General features: G+C 45.1%; 1 protein-coding gene across 1 annotated transcript in view; it reads right to left on the bottom strand.

Annotated features, from left to right (window-relative positions):
• LOC122813822 (beta-2-microglobulin-like) overlaps nt 1–17,853 on the bottom strand; it is a 229,721-nt gene that overhangs the window by 48,883 nt on the left and 162,985 nt on the right. The window contains exon 3 of the mRNA XM_044086349.1: nt 797–838. Within this exon, the coding sequence (XP_043942284.1) occupies nt 825–838 (14 nt within the window). The 3' untranslated portion in view covers nt 797–824. The remainder of the gene's footprint in view (nt 1–796; nt 839–17,853) is intronic.

Here is a 17,853-nt window from a genome sequence, read left to right as displayed (position 1 = left end):
AAACTAAAACAATACTGGTGTACTTTAGCCACACACACACACACACACACACACACACACACACACACACACACACACACACACAATATGCATATACAAATACACACACACACACACACACACACGTATGTATATGTATGGGTCTACTTCTACTTATCGAATTTATACTTCTTTGAATCCAAGACTGGCAACTCCACTTCAACGAAACTCCAGTTCAGCAAAACTACAGAATAGCTTTCCCTGGGAAACGAACCACTTGGCCGCCAGGGTGAACTTTTTCCCAGTGTACTGTGATCTCGGAGTTGGTATTTTTAGTTATGGGGGGTGAAGCCCCCACTTGGGTGGGTGTAATTGCTTTCTGTTGTATTTTCCCTAGTGGCCATTTGGTTCGTTTCTCAGGGAAAGCTGTTCAGTAGTCCATAGTTTCGCTGAAGTGGAGTCGGCAATATTGGATTTGAAGTGTAAATTCAGCAAGCAGAAGTAGACCCATAGTTTTTATATCTCATTTTATATATATATATATATATATATATATATATATATATATATATATATATATATATATATATATATATATATATATATATATATATATATACACACACACACACATACATATATATATACACACACATATATATATATATATATATATATATATATATATATATATATATATATAAAACAAACAAACATGACACACACAAAGTGATCCCTGCAAGTAGTCATGGATCCACAACAAAAATGAAACATACCACAGTTTTAGATGTCATGAAGTGGAAATTAAGATACGTACCCTTAAAGTTTCATGTGTTGATGGAATTTCAGAATGAAGGATCTGCAAAATAAATAGGAAAAACACACATAAGCAGAACTTGGTAAAAAGACAAAAACAAAAATAAGACTGGACATGTTATGATCTCCAGCAGACAAAAATATCCACTTCTTCAGAACACCTGAACTGTGCAACAGAAACTCTTCTATAGCTATTGGTGCTTAACCACTTTGAATAAAATGACAGCACACACCTCTTCATACTGAAGTAAATATTATTGGTATTTAAAAAGAGGAAGTATTTTTTTAAACCCATTCACAGAGTTCAAGGTTGGAAGGTGTCTGGTCAATGCTCATTTAATAATAATAATAATAAAAAAAAGGCTCTCTGAGAAGGACCAGCTAATCAAGTGGAGGTTTTAGACTTGTAATATTCTTTTTGGGGAACACAAAGCTAGTTATAACTAAAAAGTGCATGTGGGGGAGGGGTTGCAGGCAGTCTTCCCTCTACATAGAGCTTCTAAACCTTAATGACCCTAATGTCAAAAAACTCTACTCTATCCACTTGTGAAGCTCCATAGGTTTTGATTAAACGGTCATTTGTTGACTGTACTATGTTTGCAGATTTCCTTCTCATCCTTTCTATCAAACCCTTCTATGTTCTCTCTGCTGTAAAGTTGGCACTGAATCTGTTGGCCAGTATATTGGCAAAATTGGTTTGCTCGTTATAGGAGGTACCATTGTGCAGTAGCTCAGAGCAAACCTGGGTATTGCCGTGGAGAAATTCTTTACATAACTACAGAAGGCCTTGTGGTTGTCTTTACTATATGCTGCAATTCTGTTTTCATAGCTAGCTTTAGAGGATTTGATGAGAGATCTCAACTTTTTGTTGAGGCTGATAAGGGAGTTTTTCCAGTCTTGGGACTTCTTATTCCGCATCCGTTTCCTCCTCTTGTTGTAGAGTTTGTTTATGTCAGGGGACCACCAGACTGGTTTCCTTTTTGAAGTTAGCCAACTCAGATTTTAGGAGCCCAAAGTTACCTTTGGAGAAGTTTTTCATGGTGGTTACACCTTTGGGAGGGGCGGTGGATGTAGATTTCCAAGGTGATTAGTTTGTGGTCGGATGTAACCCGGGAGGAGTTGACTACTGGTGTAGAGCAACTGTCACCCATGTTAGTAATTACCAGGTCAAGGATGTTGCTAGCTCTAGTGAGGGTAAGAACGAGCTGGTCCAGGGCATTAGAATTAATGAACTCCAGGAAATGTTGGGCAAGTGTATTGGTACAAGAGTAATTTTCCCAGTTAACTGAGGGGTAGTTGAAGTTGCCTAGTATAAGTGTGTTAGGTTGGACCCTAACATTCTCCAGGGTGCTTAGGAATGTGGGGTCCGAGTCTTGGGACATGGTTGGGGACCTATAGCAGGATACGACCTGAATTGCCGTCTTTCAAATGTGTTATGTTGTGCTACCAGTCTGGAAGTGTGTGCATTCTTTATGAATACAGAAACACAACCGCCTTTGGTGCTTCGGTCCAAGTTCAGAAGCCAAAAGGTGTGGAATGAGTTATAGCCTGGTAGTGCAGGGGTGTTTTCTGCTGTCTTGATCCAGGTCTCTGTTACAGCACAAATGTCGATCTTCTCCATTTTAAGCAGTGCTTTGAGCAAGTCCATTTTGAGATTTATACTTCTAGCATTGAACAGCATGACCCTTGGATTGCATTTGTTTGTAGCTGTTACTGTGGTAATTTGATCTTTGGAACGCCACCTTAAAAAGGCACTATAGGGGTGGCAAGAGCCTTGGCCAGTATCCAGAAACCCAGGGGTGACAGATGCAGGCCATCTCTGGCAAAGCATCGAGGTCTGACAATCATGTCATCCCAGGCAGATACTGGATCCCCTTAGAATGACACCAGAAACAGCCAACTGTTGAAATAAAGAAGCTATGTACTCACCATAACGTTCCATGTTGGTAGTCCATCTCACCCTTCATTTTTACATATGGGTTCGGAGCCAATCCTCTGCTCTGACTTGGCTGATTTACAAGCTCAAAGACTTCTGGCTGGCTCATGGCTAAGCAGGTATCCCATAGGGCACCAGTACAAACCCCAGATCTTCTTTGCTGCTCACTAGAAGAAAAAAAACATAACAGACAAACCAATACTAAAGGGTCGCCAAACAAAGACAACCAAATTATTATCTCCAGATCTTCCAGGATGGGAGCAGGAAGGCGGGTTGGTAAAACTGAAGGGTGAGATGGACTACCAACATGGAACGTTATGGTGAGTACATAACTTCTTTATGTTGTGTAGTCCAATTTCACCTTCATTTTTACATATGGGACAGCGTCCCTAGCGCCTTATTCTTGGGTAGCTCACTGGAAAATACTCAAGCACCGTGGAGCCAAAGGATGCTCTACCCCTGGAAGCTAAATCCAATTTGTAAAGTGTGAGGGGTAGCCCACGTAGCTGCTGCACAAATATTATCAAGTGTGACCCTGGCTTAAAAGGCTGCAGAGGTAGACGGCGACCTGGTAGAATGAGCCTTGATCCTGCAGAGTAAAGGTCTGCCCTCCAAACTGCAGATAAAGGCTATGTAAATGGAAATCCAGTTAGATAGTGTAACGAAACTGGTAAGCCCAATCTGGAGTCAGAAAAGGAAATGAATAGTTGATCCGATTTCCTAAATTCCTTGGTCCGCTGTAAATAAAAACGTAGTTGTCTATGAACGTCCATCTGATGAAAACAGTATTCAGCTGCATTACAGTGATTAGGGAAGAAAACGGAGTTCTATGGATTGATTTAAGGTAACAGGGGAACAAACTTTGGGGACAAAGGAGGGATTAGTACGCAGTGACACCCTGTCTTTGTGAAAGATCAAATAAGGTGGCTTAACAGACAAGGCTTGTAGCTCAGACACCAGTCTAGCTACCATGGCCTAATGGTTAAGGTGTTTGCCTTGCAAACACAAGGCACAGGGTTTGAATTTCACAGGGGATAATTAGCTAGGCTTAAAATGGCTCGCAAGGGCAGTTAGCCTAGTACTAACCTATGAACCTAAAACAAGTCTTCCAAGACAAAAATTTCAATGAAGATGAGTAGGAGGGTTCAAACAGGGGAGAAGTCAGTTTGGACAACACAAAATTTAAATCCCAAGAAGCCACAGGTTCTTGCAGCGGTGGTCTCAATACAGTGGCTTGAGTAGCTCCTTTCAAAAAGGTCTTGCATAGCTTATTAGACATTAAATTGGTATCCGAAAACCCTAAGTGAAAATGAGAAATCGCCAACTGGACTCTGACAGTGGCAGCGGCAGATCTTTGCTGGAAAAGCTCGGAGAGAAATTCCAAAATCACAGGGATAGAAGCAGTGTAGTGATCTACATTCATTTTCTGTGCCCAAATAGAAAATCTTTTCCATTTACTGCCATACAGCCTCCCAGTCGAAGGTTTATGGGAGGACATAAGAATATGTGATACTGAGGAAGATGCATCATGAAGCCCGACTAGGGATGGAACTGGAGCAGCCACGCTGTCAATTTGAGGGTGTGGATTGAGGGATGCAATGAACCTGACAAGCAAGTCAACAGATCTGGAGCTGGGTCCAGGATCCAAGGATAGCCCAGAACAGGAGGCTCGAGGAAGGGGAACCAAACCTGATGAGGCCAGTAAGGATCAACTTGCTTCCCAGCAGACTGGCTTTTTGAATCACTTTGGAAATGAGAGGAAATGGAGGAAAGGTATACAGAAGTCCGATGGGCCAATCGTGAGCCAGAGCATCTCTGGGGGTCTCCCCCGGAGGGGGGATGAGGGAAAAATAGTTGCTGCATTTTGCATTGACTGGACTGGCAAAAAGGTCGCAGCAAGACTGTCCCCATTTTCGGAAAATCTGTTCCTCTGTTTCCCGTTTCAAAGACCACTCGTGAGGCAGTAGAATTGCCTAACTGAGCTCGTTGGCCATCATGTTGGTCATCCCTTGAATGTGCGTTGCAACCAGAAAGTGCTGGGAAGAAAATCGCCCATTCCCAAACTCGCATGGCCTCTCGACAGAGTGGGTAAGATCTGGTACCGCCCTGTTTGTTGATGTACCAAACTACCGACATGCTGTCCGATTGTATTGCAACAGTCCCTAGAGGAAGACGGTCTTGAAGTGCTTGCAACGCCAGGAGCATCGCCCTCATCTCCAGAACACTGATATGTAGGTGAACCTTGTGTTCTTACCATGTGCCTTGGACAGTCCTGCCGAGATAACACCCCCCTCACCCGATCTGGGAGGCATCCGTGGTCAAAGTGGCAACGGGTTGGGCAGGAAGAAAGGGGGCGCCCGTGATCAACTAGTTGGGAGCTATCCACCAAAGAAGGTCCTTCTTGCATGATTCCGTCAGCAGGACAGGATGACTCTTGAGGGAGATACTGGAAGGACCATTGGGAAGACAGAAGCCACTGGAGAATTCTCATGTGCAACCTGGCTAATGGTACTTATAGAATGGTGGAAGCCATAGTCCAAAGGAGCTGAAGAACCCATTTCGCTTTGACCTTCTGCAATGGGAGAAAACGCTGAATTTGAGGGATTAAGATTTGTGCCCTTTCATCGGGGAGACGAACTGTCATGTTCACTGTCTCTACCGCTGTGCCTATAAAAATCATAGATTGAGAGGGCAATAATGCAAATTTTTCCCTATTTATGGAGATCCCTAACTGAGCACAAAGTTGAATAGTGGCATCCCTGTTTTGGAGGAGTAGATGCCTGGTGGAGGCGGTCAGGAGCCAGTCGTCCAAATACGGAAACACCTGGAATCCATGACGTCTCAGGTGAGCTGTCACTACTGCCATGCATTTGGTGAACACCCTGGGGGCTGTGGTGAGACCAAAGGGCAGAGCACGAAAACGATAGTGACTGGCTCCCAGCCGGAAGCGTAGATGGTTCCTGGATGCCTTGTCCATTTTTATATGGTAGTAAGCATCTTGGAGATCTAGAGCACATCCAATAATTTTTCCCTAACAACGGAGTATCGACTGCAGTATTACCATTTGAAACTTGTCCTTCACAGATTCGTTTAATCTGCTGAGGTCCAATATTGGCCTCCAATCTCCGGTTCGTTTTGGTACTAAAAAGAACCTGGAGTAAGTTCCGGATCCTATCTGGTCTGCTGGGACGGACTGGATGATTCTCAAGAGCAACTTGTTGATCTCCACAATTACCTGATCCCTGTGATTGGGTAGTACATCTGGGATCTTCTTTGGAACAAACGGTGGAAGTGAAAAGACTATGATACAGCCTCTGGTAACAATCTTTGTACCCACGTATCTTGAGTGATATTTAGCCAGGCTTCTGGATACAAAGAAATGCGACCCCCAACCGGCCCCAGAGAAATGCAGTCTGGCCCCGTATCAGGAGCGCTGATAAGGCTGACCCCGAAAAGAATCACGGCCTTGCTGGTATTGCTGACTGTCCCTGCCTCTAGGGTGACGTCTCCCATTTCCTCCTCTGCCTCTGAAGGAGGGTTCACCCTGTGCGTCCGGAAAGACCCTCTGGGACTTTTTGAACCACATTTTACCGACCCTTTGACCTTTGGGGTATGGTCGAGAGGGAACAGTAAAACGTACTCCCATGGCAGAGAGAGTCTTTCCTTCTTGCTCACACAGAGCGAGTGTATCCTTAACCTTTGAACCAAACAATAAAGAACCATCAAATGGGGCGCTGGTGAAAGTAGACCAACGGTTCCGCAAAATTACACAACTGCATCCAGGAGTGGTGCCTCAGGGCAACTCCTGAACCCGCTGCTCTACTCGCTCCATCAGTGGCATAGGAGATAAGCCGCATGGAGGAGTTAACTATGGAATTTAAGGTGGACAACTGAGCAGAAATCTTGTCAGGGACTCGCTCAGTACACGCACCTTGTACAGAATCTCCCAACTCCTTGAGGAAATCCCTCTGCAATCTCGTGAAGTGAGTGAGATTAAATGCCACTGAACTAAAGATATGCTTCCCAAATCTATCCATCTGTCGGGAAACCTTGTTTGGCGGATGAACAGAGGAAGAAGTCTCTGCCAGCTCCTTCTTTGGGGCCGCCGCCACCACGGCATCTACGGGAATGCCCTTAGACAAAAACTGCTTTACCAGGAGGGGCAGACAAACTTATTCGGACTCCTGGGGACTGGCTCCATGGCATCAGGAGTATCCCACACCTTTCGACTAACTAGATCCATCAGTTCGTCAAAAGATGGAGACACCAAGAGGCAGAAGGTTGAGACCCAAAAGCCTTCAGGTACACAGACTCATCAGAAGGGTTGACAGTGGGCCAGTCGCACCCATCTCCAGGATGTCCACAAAGGAGACATCAGAGGACGACCTGGGGGACCCTTCTGACTCCAAGGTCAGTGCCTGAAGTCAAAGACTCATCCTGGGAAGTCAACATGCTTCCTCTTACATAACCTCTTCTGGGGAGGCTCCTCGAAAGGGCATTCCGGGGAGGCCTTGGAAGAGTGGGGGCCATCAGCCAATGGCTCCCGAGGCTGAGGGTCTCTGCGGTCTCCGGCGAGAGTAGGGGCCGAGACCGAAGTGGGTGCTCTCAGGGGGAAAGAGTGCTGGTACCACTGGTAGAAGCTGGAAAATGAGACAGTATGCTCCTCATCATCTCAAACGCCGACCTCTCAGACTGCGGAGACCTCCTCCGCTCCGAAGAGACAAAAGGTTGACGTCAGAGCCAGAGCAGTCAGCTCTGAGGTGGATGCAGGGTCCGAGCTCACCCTGGCCGATGCACCGAGAGGAAGGCTCAGAACCGAAGATAGATTCCAACTCTCCCCGTCGGCACCGACAGGAGAGCGTCGGCCCCTGGACATGACGGACGGCACCGAGCGCATTGGAGCTGAACCCGGCTCCAAAGCAGTGACAAAGGGAGCTGGAACAGATTGGCACCAAGCACTCCTGCTCCAAAGGGCCAACATGGCTCTGAGGAGGAATAGCAGACAAGGGCAAAGCTGGATAGAGTGGCTCCGGAGCCGACTGGGTCGGAGCCAACAATAACTTTGGTAAAGCAGACGACTTCAAGAGTCTCAACGCTACCCTCTCCACATTTATTTTTTATTTATTTATTTTACATTTGTTGACCGGGCTAGTCCAGCTGGATAATTTCCATTTTCAGTGGAGGCCCGGAGAGAAAAGCTCCACAATTAAAACAAGGTTAAACATTGAAGCAACAATGCATACATTTTAGTGTAGTAGAAAATACAGCGAAAAAAAAAAAACAGGTAAAAAACAAATAGCCTAAGCTATATATTCATATTTTTTTTTTTTTTTAGAACAGTACAGTAATTTAGTCATTTGAAATAGCAGGGAAAGATAGTGATTTTTACGTAGGGAGGTATGGCTGAAGAGCGAAGAAGTCATTTAGTCTGGATTGGTACAGGAGCAGAGCCAGAAGTTGTTAAGATGTAATAGAAGTTGTTTTTTGAAAAGTTGAAAGGAGTCTAGTGAGGTAATGTGTGAGGGGAGGTTATTCCATATTTTCCCTATGGAGTTTGAAAATAGACAGACAGTTACCTGCTAAATTTGTAATTCTAGTTGTGGTGACTTGTATCTTTTCGGCAGATCGCAACTGTTTCAAGTTTTTGTAGGGAGTAAGGAGGTTACTGAGAGCTGGTGTTTTTGTTGGTTGATAAAGAATGTTATGTGTAATTAAGAGTTGTTGATAGATAAGCTTGTTAGGTAGTTCTTCCGAAAGGCTCCTGGAAGACATAGAAGGGGATCTTGACCTAGGGGGCACTGGAGACTTCAGTAACATGGAAACCGGTAGGGAAATCGACAGACTGGCTCCGATTAGCAGATTCAACTGCTGATTCAATCGGTTCAGAGGTCGGCTCTGAAACACTTGAAACCGACTGACACCATAATGATGCTCTCCTTCGGCACCGAAGGCTGTGGAGTCGAGGAGGCAGATTTTGACTGTTTAGGAGGTGGCTATGAGGCACCAGCCGGTGCAGGCCTTTTTGAAGATTTAGATTTGCCAGACTTGGAGGAAACCGAAGAACTGGATAGGAGCTTCCTCAAAGAATGGTTTTAGTAAACCCTTGTTCTCTCTCCTGTAACACCCTAGGAGAGAAAGCATGGCAGAACAAGCACGATTCCTGCAAGTGGATGACACCTAAACAGTAACTGTGGCCATCCGTTAAAGACATCTTTTTGGAGCATTTCATGCACTTCTTAAAACCTGAAGGTTTGTGCTCCTTACTCTCCTTAGACATTACAGACACAAGACACACACATACAGACACAAGACACACACACCCAGACAGAGACAGACACACAGGGACACACCCAGACAGAGACAGACACACCCAGAGACAGACAGACCCAGAGACAACCAGAGACAGACACACCCAGACAGACACACACCCAGATAGAGACAGACACACAGAGACACACACAGACATACCCAGACAGAGACACACACAGACACACCCAGAGACACACAGACACACCCAGACAGAGACAGACACAGAGACACAGACACACCCAGACAGAGACAGACGCACAGAGACACACCCAGACAGAGACAGACACACAGACACACCCAGAGACACCCAGACAGAGACAGAGACACACCCAGAGACAGACGCACAGAGACACACCCAGACAGAGACAGACGCACAGAGAGACACCCAGACAGAGACAGACACACAGAGACACAGAGACAGACACACAGAGACACACCCAGACAGAGACACACCCAGACAGACACAGAGACACACCCAGACAGAGACAGACACACAGAGACACACCCAGACAGAGACAGACACACAGAGACACCCGGACACACCCAGAGACACAACCCAGACAGAGAGAGACAGACACACAGGCAGTGACAGAGAGAGAGAGAGAGAGACACAGAGAGACACACACACAGACACAGCCACAGAGACACACACACACACCCAGAGACACACACAGAGAAAGACACACACACACACCCAGAGACACACACAGAGAGACACACACACACACCCAGAGACACACACAGAGAGAGACACACACACACACCCAGAGACACACACAGAGAGAGACACACACACACACCCAGAGACACACACAGAGAGAGACAGAGACACACACAGAGAGACACACCCAGACAGAGACAGAGACACACACACAGAGAACTCCCCAGACAGAGACAGACAGACACACACCCAGAGACACACACAGACACATCCAGAGACACACACACAGACACATCCAGAGACACACACACAGACACATCCAGAGACACACACACACAGACACATCCAGAGACACACACACACAGACACATCCAGAGACACACACAGACACATCCAGAGACAGACACACAGAGACACACCCAGACAGAGAGAGAGACAGAGACACACCCAGAGAGAGACAGAGACACACCCAGAGAGAGACAGAGACACACCCAGAGAGAGACAGAGACACACCCAGACAGAGAGACAGAGACACACCCAGACAGAGAGACAGAGACACACCCAGACAGAGAGAGAGACACACCCAGACAGAGAGAGAGACACACCCAGACAGAGAGAGAGAGAGACACACCCAGAGAGAGACACACCCAGAGAGAGACACACCCAGAGAGAGACACACCCAGAGAGAGACACACACACAGGCAGAGACAGAGACACACACACACACAGGCAGAGACAGAGACACACACAGGCAGAGACAGAGACACACACAGGGACAGAGACACACACACACACACACACAGGGACAGAGACACACACACAGGGACAGAGACACACACACACACACAGGGACAGAGACACACACACACACACAGGGACAGAGACACACACACACACAGGCAGAGACAGACACACAGGCAGAGACAGAGACACACACAGACACACCCAGACAGAGACACACACCCAGAGAGACAGACGCACAGAGACACACCCAGAGAGACAGACGCACAGAGACACACCCAGAGAGACAGACGCACAGAGACACACCCAGAGAGACAGACGCACAGACACACACCCAGAGACAGACGCACAGACACACACCCAGAGACAGACGCACAGACACACACCCAGAGACAGACGCACAGACACACACCCAGACAGAGACAGACACACACCCAGACAGAGACAGACACACACCCAGACAGAGACAGACACACACCCAGACAGAGACAGACACACACCCAGAGACACACACACCCAGAGACACACACCCAGAGACACACACCCAGAGACACACCCAGAGACACACCCAGAGACACACCCAGAGACACACCCAGAGACGCACACACCCACAGAGACACACACAGAGACACACACCCAGACAGAGACAGACGCACAGAGACACACCCAGACAGAGACAGACGCACAGACACACACCCAGACAGAGACACACACACACACACACACCCAGACACACACACACACACACACACACACACACACACACACACACCCAGACACACACACACACACACACACACACACACACACACACACACACACACACACACACACACACACACACACACACACACACACACACACACACACCCAGACACACACACACACACACACAGACACACACACAGACACACACACACACACACACACACACACACACACACACACACACACACACACACACAGACACACACACACACACACACACACACACACAGACACACACAGACACACACACACAGACACACACACACACACACACAGACACACACACAGACACACACAGACACACACACACACACACACAGACACACACACACAGACACACACACAGACACACACACACACACACCCAGAGACACACACACACACCCAGAGACACACACACACACACACCCAGAGACACACACACACACCCAGAGACACACACACACACACACCCAGAGACACACACACACACCCAGAGACACACACACACACCCAGAGACACACACACACCCAGAGACACACACACACACCCAGAGACACACACACACACCCAGAGAGACACACCCAGACAGAGAGACACACCCAGACAGAGAGACACACCCAGACAGAGAGACACACCCAGACAGAAGAAGGGGAGAAGCCTAGGTCCTCTAAAATGGGCCTAGAGAGACAGACACCCAGACACGCACAAAAGGAAGAAGAGGAGAGGACTAGGTCCTCTAAAATGGGCCTAGATACAGACATACACAAGGAAGAAGGGGAGAGGACTAGGACCTCTAAAACGGGCCTAGACAGACACACACACAGAAACACACACAGACAAGGAAACAACATGAGGACTAGGTCCTCTTAACTTAAACGGGCCTAGCCCGGTGGAAAGAAAGCTAGGTCTTCTAATTTAAACAGACCAGAAAAGAGAAAAACTCACGCACACAGAAGCTGAATGACTATTTAGTAAAAATGTTATAATAAACTATCATACTAGGGAAGGAAACTCCAACCCTAAGTGTATTTTTGGCGGGGATCCGCTTGTTAATCAGAGAAGAAGCCAAGCTGACTGTCAAATGGAGACCCAATAAATGGTCAGAAATAACAGAAGCCCCCATTAACTACCAGCGGAAAACCGCCAAAAACTAACACTCTACCCGAGAGAAAAAACAAGGTGCAACGGCATTTACAAGGAACTTTAAACTGGCACACAGGATAGCAGACTAACAAGTTTAAACTAAGATTGCACCAAAAGGGCAAACACAACTGCCTAGGTAATAGCAACCCTAACAATACAATATAAAAACTCTAATATTATATATGTAAATAGAAAGAATTTGAAAACTTAGCCAGAGCCAAGAGAAGCACGACTGAACTAGTCGACGCGGCAAATGAGATCTGGGGTTTGTACTGGTGCACTAAGGGATACCTGCTTAGTCACAAGCCAACCAGAAGTCTGTGAGCTTGTAAATTGGCCGAGTCGGAGCAGAGGATCGGCTCCGAATCCATATGTAAAAATGAAGGTGAGATTGGACTACACAACATCAATCATTTTCTGCTTGTACTGTAGTATCATTCTGGGTGATGGTAGGGTGCTGCTCAGGGCTAGGGTCATACCTGCCTGAGCTACATAATCCGTGGTCACAGTGGCCTTGGGATGGGGGGGGGGTAGACTCCAAAGTTTGCATCTGGCTTCATCCACCACCAAAGGTCTTTTTGCACCGTCCTGTTATCTGTATTTGGCAAAGATAATGGATGAGGATTCCGGTAATACTGAGGCAGAAAAAGCCACTGAAGGAGTCTCATGTGTAATCTCACGAAAGGGACAATGGTCATTGCTGCAGCCACTGAACCTAGAAGTTGTAGGACCTCTCGAGCAGAGGCCATGTTCTGACAGTATTACTCGAGTTGAGCCCTTAATCTTTGCAATATGTGATCCAGAAGAGACACTTGGCAAGAATGGGTATTGAAAACCGCTCCTAAAGTCTAAGCTCTGAATAGGGGTCAAGTTGCTTTCCTCCAAATTTAGAGAGATCCAAGATTTGTCAATGTCAGGGTGTAGGTCAAGGCTTTTTCCAGGAGACACTTGGTGGGGGCGGTGAGAAGCCAATCGTCTAAATAGGGAAACACTCGGAATCCTTGTATTCTCAAGTGAGCTGTAACCACTGCCATACATTTTGTGAACACTCTGGGGGCTGTAGAGAGTCTGAAAAGCAGAACCCAGAATTGGTAATGACTGGCTCCTAGACGGAAGTGAATGAACTTTCTGGAGCACTTGTCCATTTTTATATGGTAATACGCATCCTGAAGGTCCATACACCACATCCAATCCACCTTTTTCAAGAATGGAAGAATGGACTGAATTGTGACTATCTGGAATTTTGTATGGGCGACAACCTTGTTCAGAATACCGAGATCCAAAATTGGCCTCCAGTCCCCTGTCCTTTTTGGCACTAAAGAATCTCTAGTAGAATCAGAATCCTGAAATAAAAATAAAAAAGTCCCAACCCAAACGTAGTTTCACCAATTTAATCGCACAAAACACTGAACCCAACAACTGAGCGCTTTTCACCATGAGAATGGCTTCAGAGTCACGTTGGTAAGTATAAACATTTAAATACCCCATCCCCTACCTGCTGACCAATCCCTATTGAATGACAATTGCAAAAATTAAAAAAAAAAAAAAAAAAAAAAAAAAAAAGTTTATACATTAAATATAAAAATAATTGAACCAAAATACAAGATAAAAATGCACTTGTACAAAATGGTTTGATATATAAAATGTTGTGATGTCTTTTTTTATAAATTTAACGTACATCAGCATTTTAATTAATCACATTTGCTTTAGCCTTAAGTGTAGGAGGAATAGCAACAGTCATTGAGGCCATGTGGATGCATAGCCCAAGTTACCACAGTCTCCAAATTTTCCACCTTTAGTTTCAAGTCACCTCCTCTCACTACTTTTCACCTTGTCAATGACAAAGAAAATAAAGTTTTTAAGATTAGTACAGCATGTACTATGCCTATAGAGTGCACTGTGAGCATCTTTATTTCTGATGGCCCTAACATGTTCAGTAATCCTTTCAAGTCTTCGTACAGTTTTGCCCACATAAAAACTGATGCAGGTGGCAACATATACTAACATGTTAGTGTTACAGCTGCACCTTCCTGGGCAGCTCAGAGAATGGCTGTAACCAGGTATGGACACATGGGCCATCATTGATGTACTTACATACCCTACAGCTCCCACATTTGTACATTCTAGATAAAAAAAAGACTTGCAACTAGAATTCTCCATAATGTCCTTAACATTTCTCCCTCAACTGTAAACTATCCTAGGTCTCTGGCCAAGAATTTCCTCACTTGCATCCTTAAGACTAAAGTGCCATGCATAGTTAATGGCTGAAACAATATCTTGGGAGAGGTGATTGATGGTTCATCTACAATGGTCCATAGATACAGAATGGTCCATAGATACAGACGGTTGTTGGGGTGGTTTTACTGGTAACCAAGCACAAAGTATGGGTTGGTAAAGGGCATCTCTCTTTGAAACCTCATGTTTTGACCATCAAAATTAATTTTAAGGGCTATCCCCTATCTAAAAACATCCCTACAAGTTGAAAACTCACAAGTATCAGAGCTGCTCACCAATCTCGACAGTCCGACCATCTGCCCCTTGACAATTCCCTTCTTCAGGTGATAAGGGTGACAACTACTAAAATGGAGCATGGAATTTGAAAACGTTTCCTTCCTATGGATACCACTTTCAAGAATTTCCCCATCAAAATTCAAATGGATGTCTAAATAAATTTCTCACACGCATGCCAAAGTTGGTGAACCAAGTTGATGAACCTGAAAAAGGTAGTGGCGTTATTTAAAAATTCAAGGAACCAATTGGCCTCCTGTTCAGTCCCTTTCCATAGAATCAGAATATTTATTTAATTTTATTTATTTATTTAGATCTTAAAATAATCAGCTCCACAAATAAGCAATGAAGAAATAATATATACCAACCTCAAAATAAACCAAAAACAAAATAATCAACATAATTGGATGCTACTTTCCACCTGGCCAAAACATCCCTCCACTAGAAAACCTCCTCAGCTGGTCTACCCATCTCCCCCAAGAAACTATCATTTTAGGCGATTTCAATATTGACTGGCAATCCTGTTCTGGCAACAATCCAAATCATCATATAAACCTTCATGGCTTCACCCAACTAGTCCAGTCACCAACCAGGATAAATAAAAACTCTAGCAAGCACACTACCCTGGATTGGATACTAGTCAGTAAGAGCCCCCAGTCATATATAACAGGCTGCCTATCAGATAGCCTCAGTGATCACTCCCAAACATTCCTACTCAAAAATACCTATACCAAGCTAAACCTGTCATCTACCGTCAAATACGTAAAAAACTAAACTTTAACCCACTCACATCATCCCTCAAAGAATGACTGGCATCCCCTAAAGTACCTCAGTCTTGATGACGCAGTTGAATTTAATACTACCTTCCTGACTATCCTTAATTATCATGCCCCCATAAGACTTTCCAGAACGAAAGCACAACCCTCCCCATGGCTACAGAAAACCACCAAGTCAGAAATGAAAGACAGGAATAAAGCCTGGGAGCACTGGTGCAAAACCAAAACCCCCTCAACTAGACAGAAATCCCTAGAACTACGCAATAGAGTTAAAAAGCTAATAAAACAGGACAAATTTCAAATACTTCCAGTCTTCCCTAGACTCCTCCCAACATAGCCTCACAATTCTGGTCCTCCATAAACTCCATCCTCCACCCAGGTAAAGTCAGTACCCCTCCTCCTAACATCCCTCACTCATCCAAAAATATTGCTACCTCATTCAACACACAATTCACACAAACCATACTATCACTAGCTAAACACCACCACCCCCTTCCCCTCCAACCCACACCTTCAACTAGTAATCTCCCCACTGCCTTCTCTTTCTCCTGTACCTACCTTCAACATAAACAAACTCTTAACTAAATTTAAGCCCACCAAATTAGCAGCAGACAACCTCCCAAGTGAATACCTACAAAATCACAGCTGATGCCCTGGCCTACTCAGTATCCATCTTGATTAACCGATCTCGGTCAGAAAGTTATGTTCCCACACTGTGGAAAGTATCACATATAAATTCCCCTCCATAGAACTAACCAATTACCGCCCCATAGCTATTCTCTCTCCACTCTCCAAAATACTAGAGAGATGCATACATTCTCAGGTCTCAGACTACCTCCTTACTAACAACCTCCTTTCCAATACTCAGGATGGTTTCAGACCAAACCATAGCACCACCACTGCCTTACTCTCCTTTACGAACACTATCCTTCAGCATAAAAACAATGGCTCTCTCTCCTCTGCTACTTTCCTAGACCTATCTAAAGCATTTGACATGGTCCCACACAAACAACTTATCTCTGTCCTCAATAACCTATCCTTTACTCAAAGCCACCAACTGGTTTCAGAGTTACCTGTCTGACCACCAACAATCCGTTGTATGGCAGAATGACATATCTACCCAACTACCCGTCTCCACAGGGGTTCCTCAAGGATCCATCCTTGGACCCCTACTCCTCTGTTTTCACCAATAATCTAGCCTCTGCCACTCCTACAATATGCAGATGACTCAACCATCATCTGCTCAGCCCAGTCCCTACCCAAACTGCAAAAAGTCACACAGGATGCCTTTTCCTCTGTTGAAACTTGGTTATCCAATGCCCAATTAATACTCAACCCAAACAAAACTAAACTACTCATCTTCCAACCCACCAAACATACTCAAAACAACTCTCACTTTAACATCACAGCAAAAAACAACACCATTATACACCCAACTGAACACACCAAATTTCTAGGAGTGGAACTAGACAAACTAAAATTTGACATTTACATATCCATGACCATAAACAAAGTCCACAAAAAAATAGGAGCATTATACAGAAATAAGCAACTTCTCACCAAAGCAACAAAGATTAATAGCAAATTCCCACCTTATTTCTACCCTACTTTATGCCTCTCCAATATATACTAACCTAAGGCAATGCGATCTAAAGAAGCTAGAGACTTGCTACAACAAAAATCGCCAAATTCGCCCACAGGGGCATCCTACCGTAGTCACAAATGTCTCTCACTTGCTGAACTGGGCTGGCTAGTTTTGGGGGAATCTGAACATATTTTAAAAGACTCATGGCATTTCTTATTAGGGGTGCCGATTTATCTGAGCCCTTCACGTTTCCCTAAAGAAATCAAGGCCCTCCTCATGGGGTATGGTGGTAAATAAATTAATCACGTCTATGGTAAGAAAGCTTAGTTAACAGCAAAACTTGCAATAAGAAGAGGATTAACTTGCTGGCTCATCTAATGGAATTGGTCCTTAAGAATAATCTTTTGCTCTTTGAAGGGGAACTTTATCAACAAATTACAGGAGTAGCCATGGGAGCCAAGTGTGCTCCCGTGTTTGCCAATTTGGTACTTCTATACTGGGAAGTAAATTATATCTTTACATTTCGATTTATGCCCAAGATCCTGTTATGTAACAGATTCTTGGACAATATTCTGATTCTATGGAAAGGGACTGAACATGAGGCCAATGAGTTCCTTGAATTTTTAAATAACACCACTACAACACCAC

Source organism: Protopterus annectens, chromosome 10.part0 (assembly GCF_019279795.1).
Source record: "Protopterus annectens isolate FY-2018-M chromosome 10.part0, PAN1.0, whole genome shotgun sequence".
Classification (NCBI taxonomy): domain Eukaryota; kingdom Metazoa; phylum Chordata; order Ceratodontiformes; family Protopteridae; genus Protopterus; species Protopterus annectens.
The sequence above is the reverse complement of the archived record's forward strand: the minus strand, read 5'-3'. Positions and strand labels throughout refer to the sequence as shown.